Raw genomic sequence first — 17,545 nt, 5'->3', positions numbered from 1 at the left:
TCATTGTTAGTCGCCTGACCTCACTTGCTATCTTAATACACATTCAATTTCTTTTCTCTAGACTGCTTCTCTACTATGCAATAAACCTAATTCACGTCTTATAGATATGAATCTATCCTCGGGAAGAGGTTTTGTAAATATATCAGCCCATTGATCACTTGCATTCATGAACTCAAAAGTAATGTCTTCTTTTTGCACATGATCTCTCAAGAAATGATGCCTAATATCAATATGCTTGGTTCTTGAATGAGATATGGGATTTTTGGAGATATTGATGGCACTGGTATTATCATATTTTATAGGTACAACCGAATACTCCAAATTAAAATCCTTTAATTGTTACTTCATATAAAGAGTTTGGGCACAACGGCTACCTGCTGCCACATACTCGGCTTCCGCAGTAGATAGAGCTACAAAATTTTGTTTCTTGGAGAACCAAGACACAAGAGATCTTCCTAGGAAGTGGCAAGTACCACTTGTGCTTTTTCGATCAAGTTTACAACCAGCATAGTCAGCATGTGAATAGCTGATCATCTCAAAGCCTGTGTCTTTAGGATACCATAGACCTAAGTCGATAGTACCTATAAGATATCTTAAGATTATTTTGACAACCATTTGGTGTGATTCCTTAGGGGCTGCTTGAAACCGGACGCACATACATACACTGAATATAATGTCCGGTCTATTGGCTGTCAAGTAAAGCAAACTTCTTATCATACCTCGGTTGTATTTCATATCTACCAGTTTTCCTTTTTATCTTTATCAAGATTTATAGACGTACTCATAGGAGTCCCTAAAGGTTTTCCACCTTCCATATCAAATTTCTTAATCATGTCTTTTATGTATTTTGGTTGATTTATAAAAGTTCCATTTTTGGCCTGCTTAATTTGAAGTCCTAGGAAGTAAGTCAACTCTCCCATCATACTCATCTCAAATTCGTCTTGCATACACTTGGCAAAGTCTTTGCATAGTTCTTCATTTGTAGCACCAAAAATGATATTATCCACATATATTTGAATAATAAGCATATCTTCATTTTTTGATTGAATAAACAATGTGCTGTCCACTTTGTCTCTAGAAAAGCCATTTTCCAATAAAAATCCATTTAAACGCACATACCAAGCACTAGGAGCTTGTTTTAGTTCGTATAATGTTTTTGTTAATCTAAACACTTGATCAAGGTTATGAACATCCTCAAAACCTAGAGGTTGTGCTATATAAACTTTTTCATTTATAAATCCATTTAAGAATGCACTTTTCACATCCATTTGATAAAGTTTAAAATCTTTGTGAGATGCATAAGCTAATAACATTCTTATGGCTTCCATTCTAGCTACGGGAGCAAATGTCTCATCATAGTCTATTCCTTCTTCTTGATTATATCCTTGAGAAACAAGTCTAGCCTTGTTATGTACTACAATACCGTTTTCATCCTTTTTATTCCTAAATACCCATTTAGTTCCAATTACTGAATGGTCAGTGGGTCTAGGAACTAATTTCCAAATTTTATTTTTTTCAAACTGGTTTAATTCTTCTTGCATGGCTACTATCCAAGAGTCATCGCTTAATGCTTCATCTATGTTCTTGGGTTCCTCCTGAGATAGGAATGCGTAATAACTACACATATTCTTTTAAAGAGGATCTAGCAGATACTCCTCGTGAAGGTTAGCCTATGATTTGATCCTTTGGGTGATTTCTTACAAACTTCCATTCTTTAGGTAGTTCAGATTGATCTATATGTCTATCATCTGAGTTTGAGCCCGATTCCTTATTCTCATCTTTCGCTTCTTGAGTTTTTAAGTCTTCTATACTTTGCTTTATTCTAGCTTCCTCAATGTCAGATGGTTTAGAAAATAGATTTGCTTCATCAAAAGTTACATGTATTGATTCTATGATTGAGAGTCCTTTTGTTATAGATCCTAAAGGCTTTACTATTTAAAGCATATCCTAAGAATATTCCTTTGTCTGATTTCGCATCAAATTTTCCTAAGTCCTCTTTATCATTTAATACAAAACACTTACATCCAAATACATGAAAGTAAGATATGTTTGGTCTTCTTCCTTTCCAAAGTCCATAGGGGGTCTTCTTTAGGCTTGATCTAAGAGAGACTCTATTCATCACACAAGCAGCGGTATTTACCGCTTCAGTCCGAAAGTACTTAGGTAAATTATATTCGTTTAACATAGTGCTAGCCATTTCTTGAAGTGATTTATTTTTCCTTTCAACAACTCCATTTTGTTGAGTAGTTCGAGGAGCCGAAAAATTGTGGGCTATTCCATTTTCATCACAAAAATTTTCAACTTCTTTATTTTTGAATTCTCTTCATTGATCACTTCTGATATGTAGAACTCCATACCCTTTTTCGCTTTGGAGTTTCTTGCACAAGTTGATTAGCATCTTACGAGCTTCGTCTTTGGAGGCTAAGAAGAGTATCTAGGTAAACCTGGAGTAGTCATCAATAATGACGAAAGCATATTGCTTTCCTCCTATACTTTGTGTTCTAGAAGGACCAAATAAATCAAAGTGTATAAGTTCCATGGGTCTACTAGTGGAAATATGTTTCTTCATTTTAAAACTTGTTTTAGCTTGCTTCCCAAGTTGGCAAGCATCACAAATTGTCTTTTTCGAACTTTGTGCTGGGTAGACCTTTGACTAAGTTCTTTTTAGATAATTTAGATAATAAATCCATACTAGCATGTCCTAGCCTTCTATGCCACAGCCAGTTGGCTTCATTCATGATTGTTAAGCATGTGATTTCTTGAGATATTAGGATTTTAAAGCTTATGCCATATACATTATCAACCCTATTTGCAGTGGATAGGATATCATGTTTTTCTCAATTTTCAACTACACACTTGTCTTGTTTAAAGATTACATCAAAGCCTTTATCACTTAATTGACTAATGCTAAGTAGATTATGTTTTAATCCATCTACCAATAAAACATCATCAATAGTTAAGGAGAGTTCTTTACCTATTTTTCCGATACCGATAATTCTACTTTTTGCATTGTCTCCGAAGGTGACATGTCCACCATCTTTTAGCATTAATGTGGTAAATTTTGATTTGTCTCTGGTCATGTGTCTTGAAACCCATTGTCTAAATACCATTTGTATTTTGATGGAGTGGTCCTAAAACATACCTACAAGAAGGGTTCAAGGTGTTACTTTTGGTACCCAAGCCTTCTTAGGTCTTTTTAATTCAGTTTTAGCTTCAGTTTTAGCACTCCATACTTTCTTAATTTTAACATTTTTCCTTTTAAATGGACATTCAAACTTTATATGTCCTTTTTTCTTACATAAGAAACAAGTGGTATGTTCATATGCATTTGTTGAAGATGTGCTAGCAAAGTGTTTTGATGCCTTTTCAAAATATCCTATGTAGAGGTTCTTTTTCTTTTTATTTTCAATTCCATTGAATCCAATTCCTTCTTTATCCAAGGACATCCTTTGTGATCCAACTAGTTTATCAAAATTTTAATTTTTTACTCTTAAGATCATGTATTTCCAAGTTCTTTTTATTTTCACCATTTACTTGAAGCTTTGCTAATTCTTGAGATATCTTGTTTATTTTACTTGTAAGTTTATCAATGTGCGAGTCTTTTTCCTTTTCAGCTGATATTGAAGTTTCTAGCTGATTCTTTAGCTTTTCATTTTGTTCTTTCAATGCTATGTTTCTTTTAGTTACTTTTATAAACTTATTATGCAAGGAAAATAATTCAGCTTGCATTTCTCTATATGAGGGCATGCTGTCATATGTGTCACTACATGAATCATCACTAGATTCTTCTTCTTGTGAGCTAGAGTAGGAATTTACCTCATCATCTTTCGCCATGAAGCAAAGGTTTGCCGCATCTTGATCGCTTGATTCATTTTTTGATTCACTTGAGCTTGAGTCATCCCACGTGGTAGCTTTCATCGCCTTCTTTTTCTTCTTCTTGGAGTCTTTCTTAAGCTGTGGACAATCAGGTTTAATGTGTCCAACTTTCTTGCAATTATAGCATGTAGGAGGTTCATTCTTAGTTTCCTTTTTGCTAGTTTCTCCTTTATCAAATTTTGATCCTTTGAATTTTCTAGTAAATTTCTTATTCTTTTTAAAGAACTTTCTAAGTCTTCTAGTGATTAAGGCTACATCATTGTCAACTAGTTCGTTGTCTTCTTCTTCACTAGAACTTTCTTTTGCAGCCTTAAGGGCTATTGATTTCTTGTTTTTGTTATCTTTAGAATTTCTTTCATTGATTGCCATCTTGTATGTGAGGAGTGATCCTATTAATTCATCTAGGGAGGTATTTTTAAATTTCTTCCTTCCATTATTGCAGTGGCCTTAGGTTCCCAAATTGGTGGAAGTCCTAAGGATTTTTCGAATCATCTTATAGGTGGTGTTGTTTTTCCCTAATGCATTTAGAGAGTTTATAATATGGGTGAACCTAGTGTACATACTAGTGATGGTTTCATCAGGGTTCATCCTAAATGCCTCATACTCACTAGTGAGCATGTCAATTCTACTATTTCTTACATCAACCGTTCTTTCATAGGTTACTTCAAGCTTATCCCAGATTTCTTTAGTTGATTTATATCCCATATTCCTATTGAACTCATTTACATCTAAAGCACAATATAGTGCATTCATTGCACTGGAGTTTATTTGCAGCAACTTTAGATCATTGTTTGTTATCTCTTTTTTATCCTTAGGTATTTATTTGTTGTCTATGTTTTTAGTATGGATGAGGTCACCATGTGTGACTACTTTCCAAGCTTTGCAATCCATGGTTTGCAAATAGATTCTCATTCACTCTTTCCAGAAGGTGTAATTTACACCGCAAAAGATAGGTGGTCTAGAAGAGGATTTGCCCTTAGCAAAAAGAGATACACCTAGGTGTGCCATAGGAATCTTTATGTAGCTTCTAAATTAAGATTTACTACAACTTGGCGCTCTGATACCAAATGAGAAGTAAGGTGTACTCCAAAAGAGGGGGTGAATTGGGTTTTAAAATTTTCTTTGTAAACTCTTCAATTAAGTATAGCCTCCTTTTTTTTTTTTTTTTAAAATTTTGATTTCGGTTACATAATCCCGTTTCAATTTACTGACCAACAATCCAATGTAAAGATTATATTATGAATTCAACTTACTTTAACAAATAATAATTCAAATCAGATTTTCTTTTCGGAACATATCAAAGATAAAATTTCATAAAATTGATCTCAGCTCTGTTTCCAAAAACTCAGTATTCAGAATTTTTTAAATCACACAATCAATTAGTTTCTTGAATTTTATATTAATCAAAATCAATATTTTAGAGGAGTGCAATATTCAGTAGTTCAATATTCAAGTGTAATATGATCAATCAATCAATATAGTTCATTTGATTGAAGTTTCAGCAATTCCCAATAGCCAATCAGTTCTCAGCAATCAATTTAAACATACACGCAATTTATATACTTGCTGTAAATTAAAGAGATTAAGGGGGAAGAGTTGTAGACCAGATTTTTTACAAGGTTTGGCTAACTGCCTACATCCTTGCCCTAAGTAACACGCTGTGAGGATTTTCCTTTCCAACTTTCTTTTAGGCAAAGTTACAACCTCTCTCCTTATTAGGTGGAGACACCTCTCTATCAAGAATACTCCTTGCTAGGTGTCACGGGCTAAGCTTGTTCAGGGCATTATGCTTGCCTATGACCACTTATCTCGTGTGTTTGGGATGGGTTTCCATCATGTAAATACTAGTGTAGGGTTATTTTCTAGTATTTATTTCATTGTAAGCCAAATAAGGCAGTATGACTCCTCGGTCACTTTGATGTTTCCTAGTGCTAGAGTGAGAATGGCCTAGAAAGCTCTTTAAGGGGAGGGTGAGTGTTCATCAATCATTGTAAAACTCACTAGCAATTGTCAACGTGCTTAGCCTACTTGCCTCCCTCGCTAAGTACAACATGTCAACGGAGGATTTGTTAATGAATTACGTTTGCTTCAATATTTACTGCTTGGTTGCCACGGCTTTCATGAATTGATTATTATTTCCGCTGCTATCTGATTGAATGTTAATGAAAGTGCTTCGTGGATGAATGTTGGTAAACAAAAGGCTGGCTAGTTAAGCAAGAGTGCTTTAGCTAGCGCCGCACGGCCCTTCACAACGGTGTGAAAAAGGCGGACCGTGACATTTGGTATCAGAGCCAAGTCGGTGACACTTGGTGAGAGCCCAAGGTTGAGTTGCTACGTGAATTCGATTGCCTTCGTTGTTGGGGTGGAAAGCTTTGGTAAGTGACCATGGCACCAAATAATGCTGAGAGGATCAGCGTGCTGGAAGCACAGGTTGAGGAAACAACCAACACTATGGCCGCGGAGGTGGCCCAGATGAGAGAACTTGTTGATGAAGTGAGGGGATCACAAAAACATCAAGCAGGTTTGATAGGCGACATGTCAGAGGACTTTCGCCACACTGTGGAAACTTTGCAAGCCCGGATGGCAGATCTGGATGCAAAGGTAAATGTGATGGTTCTTGCTATGGGGAACTCCAACACTCCGGGAGTTAGCAAAACCAAGGTGCCAGAACCCAGGACGTATGGGGGGTGCCCGAAATGCCAAGGAGTTAGAGAACTTCTTGTTTGATGTGGAGCAGTACTTTCGCGTTGTGAGGATGGCCTCAGAACAGGCAAAGGTGGATACTGCGACCATGTACTTGGTTGGTGATGCCAAACTGTGGTGGCGTACCAAGTACAGAGAAATTGAAAATGGAAACTGTGTGATTGATAGTTGGGCAGACTTGAGGAGAGAGCTCAAGGCCCAATTCTTTCCTGAGAACGTTGAGTATAATGCAAGGAGAAAACTGAGAGATCTCAAGCATACGGGTTCAATCAGTGAATATGTGAAACAATTTTCTGCTTTAATGTTGGATATTTGGGATATGTCGGAGAAGGACAAGTTGTTCTATTTTCTAGAGGGGATGAAACCGTGGGCAAGAACTGAACTTCATAGGCAAAGGGTTCAAGACTTGTCAATTGCACAAGCGGCTGCAGAACGCTTGACAGACTACGCTGGTGATGAGACCACTTCGTCCAAACGGTTTGGCGGAGAGGGAAACGGTGGAAAGTCTTTCAAGAATGGCAAACCCAAGAGTGGGGGAGCCGACCCTAATTCATCAACCTCACAGGAAGCTTCGTCGTCTCGAGGGTTCAACACACCCAATGGAAAGGGGAAGAGTAAAATTGAGTGTTTCTTGTGTCGAGGTCCTCATAGAGTTTTTGAGTGCCCTCACAAAGCATCACTTAATGCCTTACAGGCTTCTATTGCAGAACAGGCAGTGGAAGACGATGGGGAAGAGGATGATGCCCCAAGGGTGGGTTCAGTGCGGTTAGTGAACGCATTGGAAAAGCAGGAAAAAACACCGAAAGTTACACGGGAAAAAGGGTTAATGTTTGTGGACTTGAGGATAAATGGGAAGAGTACTCGCGCTATGGTGGATACGGGAGCTACTCATAATTTTGTTTCGCAATTGGAAGCAGGAAGACTCAACTTATCCTTAGAGAAGGATATAGGACGCATGAAAGCAGTTAACTCTGTAGCCCAGCCTACTCTGGGAGTAGCCAAGCAAGTGGTTGTAAAGCTTGGACAGTGGGAAGGTCATGCGAATTTCACAGCAGTTCCATTGGATGACTATCCAGTCATTCTAGGAATGGAGTTCCTAATGGGGACGAGGGCAGTGCTGATGCCTTCGGCTGGTTCCCTGTGTCTGATGGGAGATCACTCGTGCATGGTGCAAGTTGTTGCAACGAAAGGAGACGAAGGGAAGTCCCTTTCAGCCATACAACTCAATGAAGGATTGGGTCAGGGTGAGCAGACACGTCTAGCCACGGTGGTGGTAGACAAAGAAGTAGGCCAAGAGCTGGAGCCTACGACCATCCAAGCGGTGTTGGATGAGGATAAGGAGGTGTTGCCGGATAAGCTGCCTCAAAATTTGCCTTCACGACGGACTGTGGAGCAAGAGATCAAGTTGTTATCAGGAGTGAAACCACCTGCTAAAGGGCCATATTGGATTGCGCCTAGAGAGATAGTAGAGTTGGGGAAACAGCTTGATGAAGTGGAAGCGGGATGTGTTCGCCCTTCCAAAACACCGTTGGGAGCATCGGTGTCGTTTCAGAGGAAACATGAAGAGCATCTACGGAAGGTGTTCGACAGGCTGAAGGGAAACAGTCTGAATTTGAAGAAGGAGAATTTCTCTTTCGCTCGGTGGAGCAACAAATTCCTTGGTCAAGTCGTTGAACAAGGTCGTATCCGGAGGGGTATGGAGAAGGTAAGGATGATTCAAGAACGGAAGATCCCCACGACAGTGAAGGAGTTGCGTTCCTTTCTTGGCCTTACTAGTTTCTACAGGAAGTTCGTTAAGGGGTATTCGCGGAGAATGACTCCAATGACAGGACTACTGGGGAGGTATTATTGGCCGCACATGCGGGATGATGTGGTTGATTATACCAAAACTTGTCTCACTTGCCAACAAGACAACGGGGAGCGGAAGAAGTATGGTACTTTCATGGCCGCACCAAAGTACTGTTCGGCAGAGGGGACGACACAATTGTTCCTTGTGACTGTTGTGAAACATTGGGGTATTCCCCAAGTTATTATTTGTGACCAAGATTTAATGTTCACTGATAACTTCTTGACAGAGTTTTTCAGGATATTCAGGTCACACCTTGACATCTCTTCGAGTTATCATCGACAGACAGACGAATAGATGAAGAGATTCAGAGAGCTACTAGATGAGTACTTGTGCCATTGTGTCAACGACAACCAGAAGAATGGCGTGCAACTACTTGATGTGGCTCCGTTCTGTGGCAACGCCCAAAGGCGCTCAACAACCAACAAGAGCCCTTTTGAGCTTGTTACAGGCCAGCTGCCGCTGTTACCTCACACAGTGGGCGAGCCGTACAAACGAAAGAGTCCCAAGGCGTACATCTTCACCAGTGAAGGGAGACAGAATGCAAAGTTTGCCCAAGCCTATGAGCAGATGAAGAAGTGGGCAGATCAAGAGAGAAGACCGCAGTCTCATGTCAACTGCCTCAAGCCATTCGACGCCAACACCAACAACCTGAGCAGAAGTCAGTCAAACAGCGCCGAGTTGAAGACAATGCAACCTGACAGACAGAATGTTAAAGAGATCCTTGCAGACAGAAAGCTCATATCCTCAAGGAAGAAGCGGCAGAAGTTCCTAGTGAAGTGGAAGTGTCTTGATGACAAAGAAATCAGCTGGATTTCAGTGGAAGATTTGAAGCCATTCGTGGACAAAGTTGAAGTGTACCTATCGCCAAAAGTCTACGAGGCCGTCGACCGCATAAGTGGGGGAGAATGTCACGGGCTAAGCTTGTTCAGGGCATTATGCTTGCCTATGACCACTTATCTCGTGTGTTTGGGATGGGTTTCCATCATGTAAATACTAGTGTAGGGTTATTTTCTAGTATTTATTTCATTGTAAGCCAAATAAAGCAGTATGACTCCTCGGTCACTTTGATGTTTCCTAGTGCTAGAGTGAGAATGGCCTAGAAAGCTCTTTAAGGGGAGGGTGAGTGTTCATCAATCATTGTAAAACTCACTAGCAATTGTCAACGTGCTTAGCCTACTTGCCTCCCTTGCTAAGTACAACATGTCAACGGAGGATTTGTTAATGAATTACGTTTGCTTCAATATTTACTGCTTGGTTGCCACGGCTTTCATGAATTGATTATTATTTCCGCTGCTATCTGATTGAATGTTAATGAAAGTGCTTCGTGGATGAATGTTGGTAAACAAAAGGCTGGCTAGTTAAGCAAGAGTGCTTTAGCTAGCGCCGCACGGCCCTTCACAACGGTGTGAAAAAGGCGGACCGTGACACTAGGCAACGATCCAATCAACCTTGAATAGTCAAGAAAACAAGAAACAAGAACACTTTGGTTCGTACAAGAGAAACTCTCAGTTAGAGCAGATTTGTACAAGTGAAAATCAATATACTTCAGCAATTAATTAATATAAATGAGTGAAGCTTAAGTAAATATCAACGGGGTTCTGATTTGATTTGAAAATCTCAGTAGAAACGATTAGAAATCGTGAGTTGTATCAGCACAAGCAGAACAAGAACTTTAGAAATATTTTCAGCAATTGAGCTTTTAATTTGCAAGATGTGTTTGCTTGATTGTTGTGATTGTTATATTTGATTTGTGAAAATAACCTGTATTTATAGAATAATAAAGCGTTCATTCGTGTTTCCCAAGTTATCTCCAAGTTTGGAGTCCAAGAAATCAATTTTGGAAACTTTCCCTCGCTGTTTAAAAATTTAAAATATTAAGGTCAGTCGACTGTGACCTGAGAGTCAGTCACCTGAGCCTTTATAGTTCAGCGAATTTTTGAAACAGAGTGCTAAGTCAGTCGCCTGATCCTGAGTGGTTAGTCGCCTATCTCAGTTTTGTTTGCTTAACTTTATCAGCATAAAAAGGTCAGTCGCCTGATCAAAATATGTCAGTCGCCTGAGCTTACAACTTTTATGTATTTTCAAAAACTTTGATTTCAACACTTTAACCTTTGATCTTGGAAAACTTAAAAGAGACTTTTAGAAAGTATTTTTCATGGTTTTCAAAAACAGGTCTCGAAGTCAAATATAGATCCTAAGGGCTTCAAAAAATTATATTGAAATCGTGAAGTACTTACATGAGACTTCTTATAAACTATAACTTTCTAAGCACTAAGTCTTCATGCATTTGCTTCGATTCTTTGTGTTTATCTTGACTTTTTTTCTTCAATAGACTTTAGCTTCATCAAATCTTCTATCTTTAAGTCCAAGCTTTTAATGACACTCTTCAAATACTTTGATCTTGATCTTCTATGAAAGCATTTGAGTCCTGAAACTTCACTTAACCAAATATGTTAAGTACCCTTGATTTGTTATCATCAAAATAAGATTCTAAGCCTTATTAGGCCAACAAGAAGAAACGACAAGGCCATTTCCATTCACATCATACAACCTGGCCCTAAACAAATTTGAAGAGCTAGGCAGTCTACCCCTTTGTCTCTTCTACATATCTAAACACAACTAACAAAAATAAAACACTCAGCCCGGTCCACTAAGAATACAAATGCTGCTCACCTCTCTCTAGCACTTCAGTTAAGCCCATTCTTCAGTGTCACATTGCCTTGCCACATGCCCACATCAGCTACTACATTCAGCCCAATCACCTGCAAAGACAGCAGGTCTGCCAAGGCAGCATATTGGTTGAGAAAGCAAGCTGTCCCTGGATTGTGGAAATAATTGAAATTGAAATAGAAGTCCCTTCTAGGTGATTTAATTGGTGATGGTGGCTCAGATGATTACTGGTCCCTGCAGTGGGATGAATGTAGAAGCTATGAAGAAATTGAGGCTTCAAAAATACAGAAATTTCAATGTATCAATGGCAAATGCACATTTTTTTTCCATCAGTAGTAAAAATCAAGGACTTTTTAAAACATAAAATTTTTGAAACTTTTAATTAACATAATAATGCACGATCTTGAACTGAAATATTGCAAAGAAAAAAATACATCAATGGTAGGTACTTGGTGGATAAGGTGCACTGATTACAATGCTATAACCGAGTTAAATAAATTCCATTAAAATGAATGAAATTCATAAATCAGTTAAATATTAATTGTTATGCTAATACATCTAATTTAGACATAAAAGGTCGAATAAAATAATGTAGCCAATGTGTTAGTTTGTGACTACTGTTACAAAAAAAATTGCTTGTAATTATCTTTTCAAAGATCTGGTAGTCATTTTGGTTTTTGTGTGCTTCTATTGTGTGTTTCAGGCATAGCGAAGAAGGCGACAGGTATGCTTGGCATTATTCATGATCGTTCGAAAATTACAGATGGGATTTTTGAAGAATGCAGTTCAGCAATTTCTCATACTAAGGAGTCTAAGGCGTCGTTTACCATGTCTAATATTCTTAACCCTGCCAGGGTTCTGTCTCTTTTTAAAAGGATGCAGGATGAGGTATATGTTTGATTTAGACTTAAATGTTTGATATGTTTGAACTATACAAACTATTTGACCAATGCAAAATTTCTCACTATGTATTCATTTCTGGTTGTGTCTGGCAGTGGGAAGTCATCATTTCTGTTTCTTTTGAGTTTGATATTATTGGTTTTTTTGGCTATGTAGGATTCTGAATTGCTTTACCTTTGTGATAGACCAGAGAAACTCATCATTACCAACATTGCAGTGCCACCCACACCTATCCGCCCTTCAGTTTTTGTAGACGGTGGAACAAGGAGGTGTCCTCATAAATTAATTTTGATAATTTTTATTCAATTTTCAAATGTTCACCATGATTATATATATATATATATATATATATATATATTATGACATTTCTGTGGCATATGATAGTTATGATGCTTAAATATCTCCTTTCTTTCATGTAGCAATGAAAATGACATTACAGAGAGGTTAAAACTAATTATTCAAACAAATGCTAGCCTTCGTCAGGAATTACTTGAAACTAGCTCCACAATCAAATGTTTGGTAAGATAATAGCTCTGAAATTTTATTTTATTGAATATTTTAACATTGGTTTGTAGGGACTCTTCCAACGTTGGTTTATTTATTTATTTTTATCATATGATTTTAGCATTATGTACTTTGAATTTTTTTGTGAGTGAACTCGCATTATTTTTATGGAATTACCTTGGTTTGATCGTTCCCGAGCTTTTTTGTTTGTGCACGCGTGTCGCTTTTTAATTGATTTTTTTTGGAACTTCACTTTATGCATCACTAAGGTTTGTTATGCGTGGTTATGATTATTAGTTAGGGTTAAATAATTTTATATTTGCTTTATATTCATGCGCGTACATCATATAATTCAGATGAAACTTGTATATTATAAATGTGATTTACTTGAATATTAATTTGCTTTTGGTTACTTCACAAACATTTGTAATTTGTTCTCTAAATGCTTTGAGTATTTGTTTCTGACTTTGTCATGTAACAAGTAATATTGTGTTTGACCCATCCTTGTATTATTTGAATTGTGCGTAAGCATAATAGCATGTTTTGACTAGTAGGAACTTATAAAAAATGAAAATTGGTATATGACTTTTGAGTATTTTCATTGTTTGTGCAGTGATGGAAAGAGAGGAGATTTTGGCTTTGTAAGGGCTTAATTGAAGAAAAGCTAAGAAAAAAGTTTGAAGTTTCATCCTTTATGCTGTGTTTTTGCTTTTATGAATTGCACAATACTCATAATTTTTGGGAGGAATGTCTTCTATTTTTTATACTTATTTTTATATTTTTATGTTTTTTTGATAGTTTTATACTTTAGTTGGTAGGGATCAGTGTTTGAAAATGCATTCTTGAGGCGTGCCTTGATCAATGTTTCAAAAGGTGTTCTTGAGTTGCGCCTCAAGATTGTCTTCGATTCTTTTTCAGGAAAAAATGCCCCAAGGTGTACTTCAAAAGGCAAAACTCCTCTATTGTATGCACATTTTAAATCTGGGTGTATGCCTCTGGCAGATATTTGCTCCTTTTGTGCCTTTGAGGCTAAGGGGGTGCTTGTTTGATCTGAATGACCTCTGAATAGAGATTATGTTTGAACTAGTTCACTAAATAAGTGAACCAGTTAGACATCAAAGCGTTTGATGGCAGCTCTGAATTTTCTTGAAATTCCTTTGATAGAATCAAACATGGAAACATGTCTGATTTAGATTTAGAGGTCTCTTTTCCAATTGTATCCCTTATAAAAAATAAAAATGACAAAAAACTCAATATTTAAATGATAAAACTTAAAATAATAAATTTTATTTTTTGTACAAATATAAATTATATTATTTTTTATTTATATTTATTAATTAAATATAAGACAAAAAAATATTATTTATGTTAAATTAAAACTTTAGCTGATGTAATTGCTCATTAATTTTATCAAATATTTATATTCTTAAGCTTCGAGAAGGTTAAAATAGAACAACAACCCATATTTTGATATTAGATACCAAACAATTAAAATAGTTCAGATTTTAGATTTAGTGATCGGTTCAAGTTCAATTCAAAGCTGGTTCACAAAATCAGATCTGAATTCCGTGTTCAGCACTTAACACCTAATTTTACCAAATGCTGCCTAAGACATACACTTTTTGGTCCCCATTAACTTGTTTTTAAAATGTAAAAAAATTGTTTTCAAAAAACAAAGAACAACCAATTTGGGCATGAATGCTCTTCATTCATACAAGCTCCTCAGATCCTTCTCAAAGAAGCTCCTTTGATGAAGCATCTCCAACAACGATGCAGGCTGTTGTCAACAAAGCTCTGTAGATCTGGTCCTGTGGGCTTGCATTGATAATTTTATTTAACATGTGCTTTTGTCTTTAAATCATAGCAATTTCATTCATAAAAATTACCTCTTTATTTTGTTTGTTTGTTTTTTTTTTTTTTTAGGTCTATTTTTTAAAGTTCCTGTTGGGGTAGCCTGGACTATTGAGAGAATCATGAGAGAGTTTCTTTTGTTTGTGGTCAGGAGAAAAAAATCATTTGGTTATGTGTGACCGTGTGAGGTGGTGTGTAGGTCAAAAAAAGAAGGGGGTTTGTGTCAATGGGAACTAGTTTCTAAAAAGATCTCACTTTGTCATAAAGTAATTAGAAGTAAATTTGGTATACCAAGACATCGATGGGCTATGTAGATTTTATATCTTCTTTCCAGAGTCCTTAGAGATTTATATTTCAGCTTCATCCATGTTTTACTCCTACTACCAAATTTGAGGTGGGAAAATGTGATGTGCATCTTTTTATGGGAAGACCATTGGGTGGAGGATTTGGCTAGTCTCAAGTCGTTTCCTCATTTATATCTTCTTTCTTTGTCACGTAATGAGCTTGTTTCTTTCTCTTTTTTTTTTGCTTCCTAGTGGGGATAACTTTATGTGGAGCTTTTGTCTCCATGGATCTTTGAACGATAGAGGGGTCGAGGAGCTTGCACGGTTGCACCTTTGTTGAGTTTGTTGGAGGGTTGCGCTTCTCCCAATAGGGAGGATATGAGGAAGTAGATGCTGGAGTCTTCATAGAATTTTATTGCCATTCTTTCTTATAGTAATTAACCTGAGAGAACATGCCCTTTTCTCTCTTTCATAAAAATTGGATGGCCAAAGTTCCCTCTAAAATTAAGGTTTTTATCTGGTCGGTTGTTCTATTAGAGTTAGCACTAATGATTTCTTGCAGAGTAGGAGGCTTTCTAAAGTATTATCTCCGGATGTATACTTTCTTTGCTTTGATGATTCTAAATCTGCTTTATGCATTGCCCTTTCTCTTGGAGGATATGGAACAGGATTTTTGGTTTTATTGGGAAAAGTTTGGGCCTGTTTAGCTGTGGAAAAGCATTTTTCATTTTCCATTTTTTAGTTTTTCAAAAAATTATAAAATTTCGGCCTATTTTTTGGTTTTCCAATATGTGCATAAAAAGGGTAGAAAACAAAGAGTTTGTTTAGTCGTGCCGTAGAGTTTTTTGTTTTTTATTTATAAATTCCAAACCCCCCCCCCCCCCCCCCCCCCCAAAAAAAAAAAAAAATAAAAAACACAACTTGCTTTCCAATTTTCCAAAAATTATATAAGATAGTATTTGTGATCATGGATTTGGGGGATTGGATTTGAATTTGTGTGGATTTGGAAGAAACTCAGTACCATGGTTTTAAAAATCGGTGCATAATGGCTGTTATGGACGTTAGGTAAGGGTATTGGTGGCTTTTGGGACTGTTACGGGGTGCTATCTTGGAGGTACTCTAGTTCACAACCTTTACGAACCGTTCTGGGCTGTTACAATGCCAAACTGGCTGTGAATGACTAAAACAGGTTTGTGAGTTCCTTTTTTTTTTTGCATTTCCCTCTCTCCTTTTCCTTTATTGAAGCTTAGAAACTCAATTTTAAGTTGGTTTATTTAGTTAATATTTTTTTATTAAAAAAATATAATTTTGGGTTTTTTTTTTCCCTTTTAAATGACTACCATTCAAATAAACACAACTTTTTCTCTCATTCAATTACATTTGTTAATATTCTAAATTCTTTCAATTTTATTTTATTTTTGTCTTTCTTACACCTAGTTTGGAGACTAAAGTACCTTTCTATTGTATGAATTTTTGTTTTTGTTTATCATATGGACATTCTATATTTTATTTTTTGGATAACAAAAAATCTATTGAACACTAAAAGAGTAGAAAAGAGGGCATTCTGTATTTTGTGTTTCTTTTATATTTTTTTTATATTTAAGATTTATTAGTTTGAATTTCACTTATTATCAATAAATTAGTGAAAAGTAGCAAATGCATGCTTCTTCTTGCCAAAAGCAACTAAAGCAACCAAGACAACATCCAATTCTGTTGACTTTAGTGTAAACCCAAGAGGGGGGGGGGGGGGGTGGGTGAATTGGATATCTAAAATTTTTTTGCCTAGGTCAACTATCTAGCAATAGTATTTCACAAACCTAGAGTCAATCTAGTGCAAGACAGATAGATGCAACTGCAATTAAATTACTCCAGATAAATTTAAACAAGCAAGCACAATATAGCAAAACAGGTAAAGCAAAAATGACACCAGATGTGTTATCGAGGTTCGACAAATATGCCTACGTCCCTGCCTCTAGCACTCAAGCCCAAGGATTCCACTAAAGCTCACTTGCGAGTGGAGCGACACCGAATACAACACCCTTTCCTTACTGGGCAAGGGAAACGCCAGGTCAGATTAACAGGGCTGACCTTAACCTTTACAAACAATTTTTACGGGTTAGATCAACACCCCCTCAGTCCACGTTTGGAATACAATAATACAAATTTTGTGTGCAATATCAATGCTTCTCCAACAAGCAAGTATGTACCAATACAATCAATGCATCTCAATATGATAGGATTTATAAGCTCAATGAAGTTTAATATAACTACTCTCAAGATAATGTCAATATATCTAGTAATATGTGAGAGTGTGTTGTGAAAGAATCTTTGAGTCGACATATGTATGTATGTACCCATCACAAGTTGCAAACTCAAAGATCTCAAGAGCACAAGCAAATATCTCAAAAATAATTTTTCAAATAAGTATGAGAGATATTTGGATTTAGCTTGTTAAAAATATTTTTCACAATAGCACAATACAAGCCCTTGAGAGTTTTCCCAAAGAAGACTTATGAATTAAATCACAAGGAAAAACTCAAGCTTACTCTCAATAAAAACAATCTCAATCAAAAAATATGAGAGTGTAAGCTTATAGTAACAGTATGGATGATTTCAAGATACTCTCACCAGAGGAATTTTGTAAGAGGAATGAATAAGAATGAGATTTTTAGCTTGTATGAGGAAAAATGAGTATTTGGAAATTTAGAGGATTTTTGCTAATTATGTTTGCTAATTTTGTGCTAATCAGAACAAGTGAAGGACTATATATAGACACTCAAAAAATTATAACCGTTTGGGACTCAATGGGTATTTTTAAAAATGTTAAATTAAGTTTAATAAAAAATAATCCAGTTTAACCTCGATAAAAATCTCGCCAACCCGAGAGGTTTGGTCGACCGTATTCAGA

General features: G+C 36.5%; 1 protein-coding gene across 1 annotated transcript in view; it reads left to right on the top strand.

Annotated features, from left to right (window-relative positions):
- LOC131164778 (DNA-directed RNA polymerase III subunit 1) overlaps window positions 1-17,545 on the top strand; it is a 135,027-nt gene that overhangs the window by 42,868 nt on the left and 74,614 nt on the right. The window contains exons 6-8 of the mRNA XM_058122217.1: window positions 11,802-11,986; window positions 12,155-12,267; window positions 12,418-12,517. Of these exons, the coding sequence (XP_057978200.1) occupies window positions 11,802-11,986; window positions 12,155-12,267; window positions 12,418-12,517 (398 nt within the window). The remainder of the gene's footprint in view (window positions 1-11,801; window positions 11,987-12,154; window positions 12,268-12,417; window positions 12,518-17,545) is intronic.

The sequence above is a fragment of the Malania oleifera genome, chromosome 9 (genome assembly GCF_029873635.1).
Source record: "Malania oleifera isolate guangnan ecotype guangnan chromosome 9, ASM2987363v1, whole genome shotgun sequence".
In the NCBI taxonomy this organism is placed as follows: Eukaryota; Viridiplantae; Streptophyta; class Magnoliopsida; order Santalales; family Ximeniaceae; genus Malania; species Malania oleifera.
The sequence above is the reverse complement of the archived record's forward strand: the minus strand, read 5'-3'. Positions and strand labels throughout refer to the sequence as shown.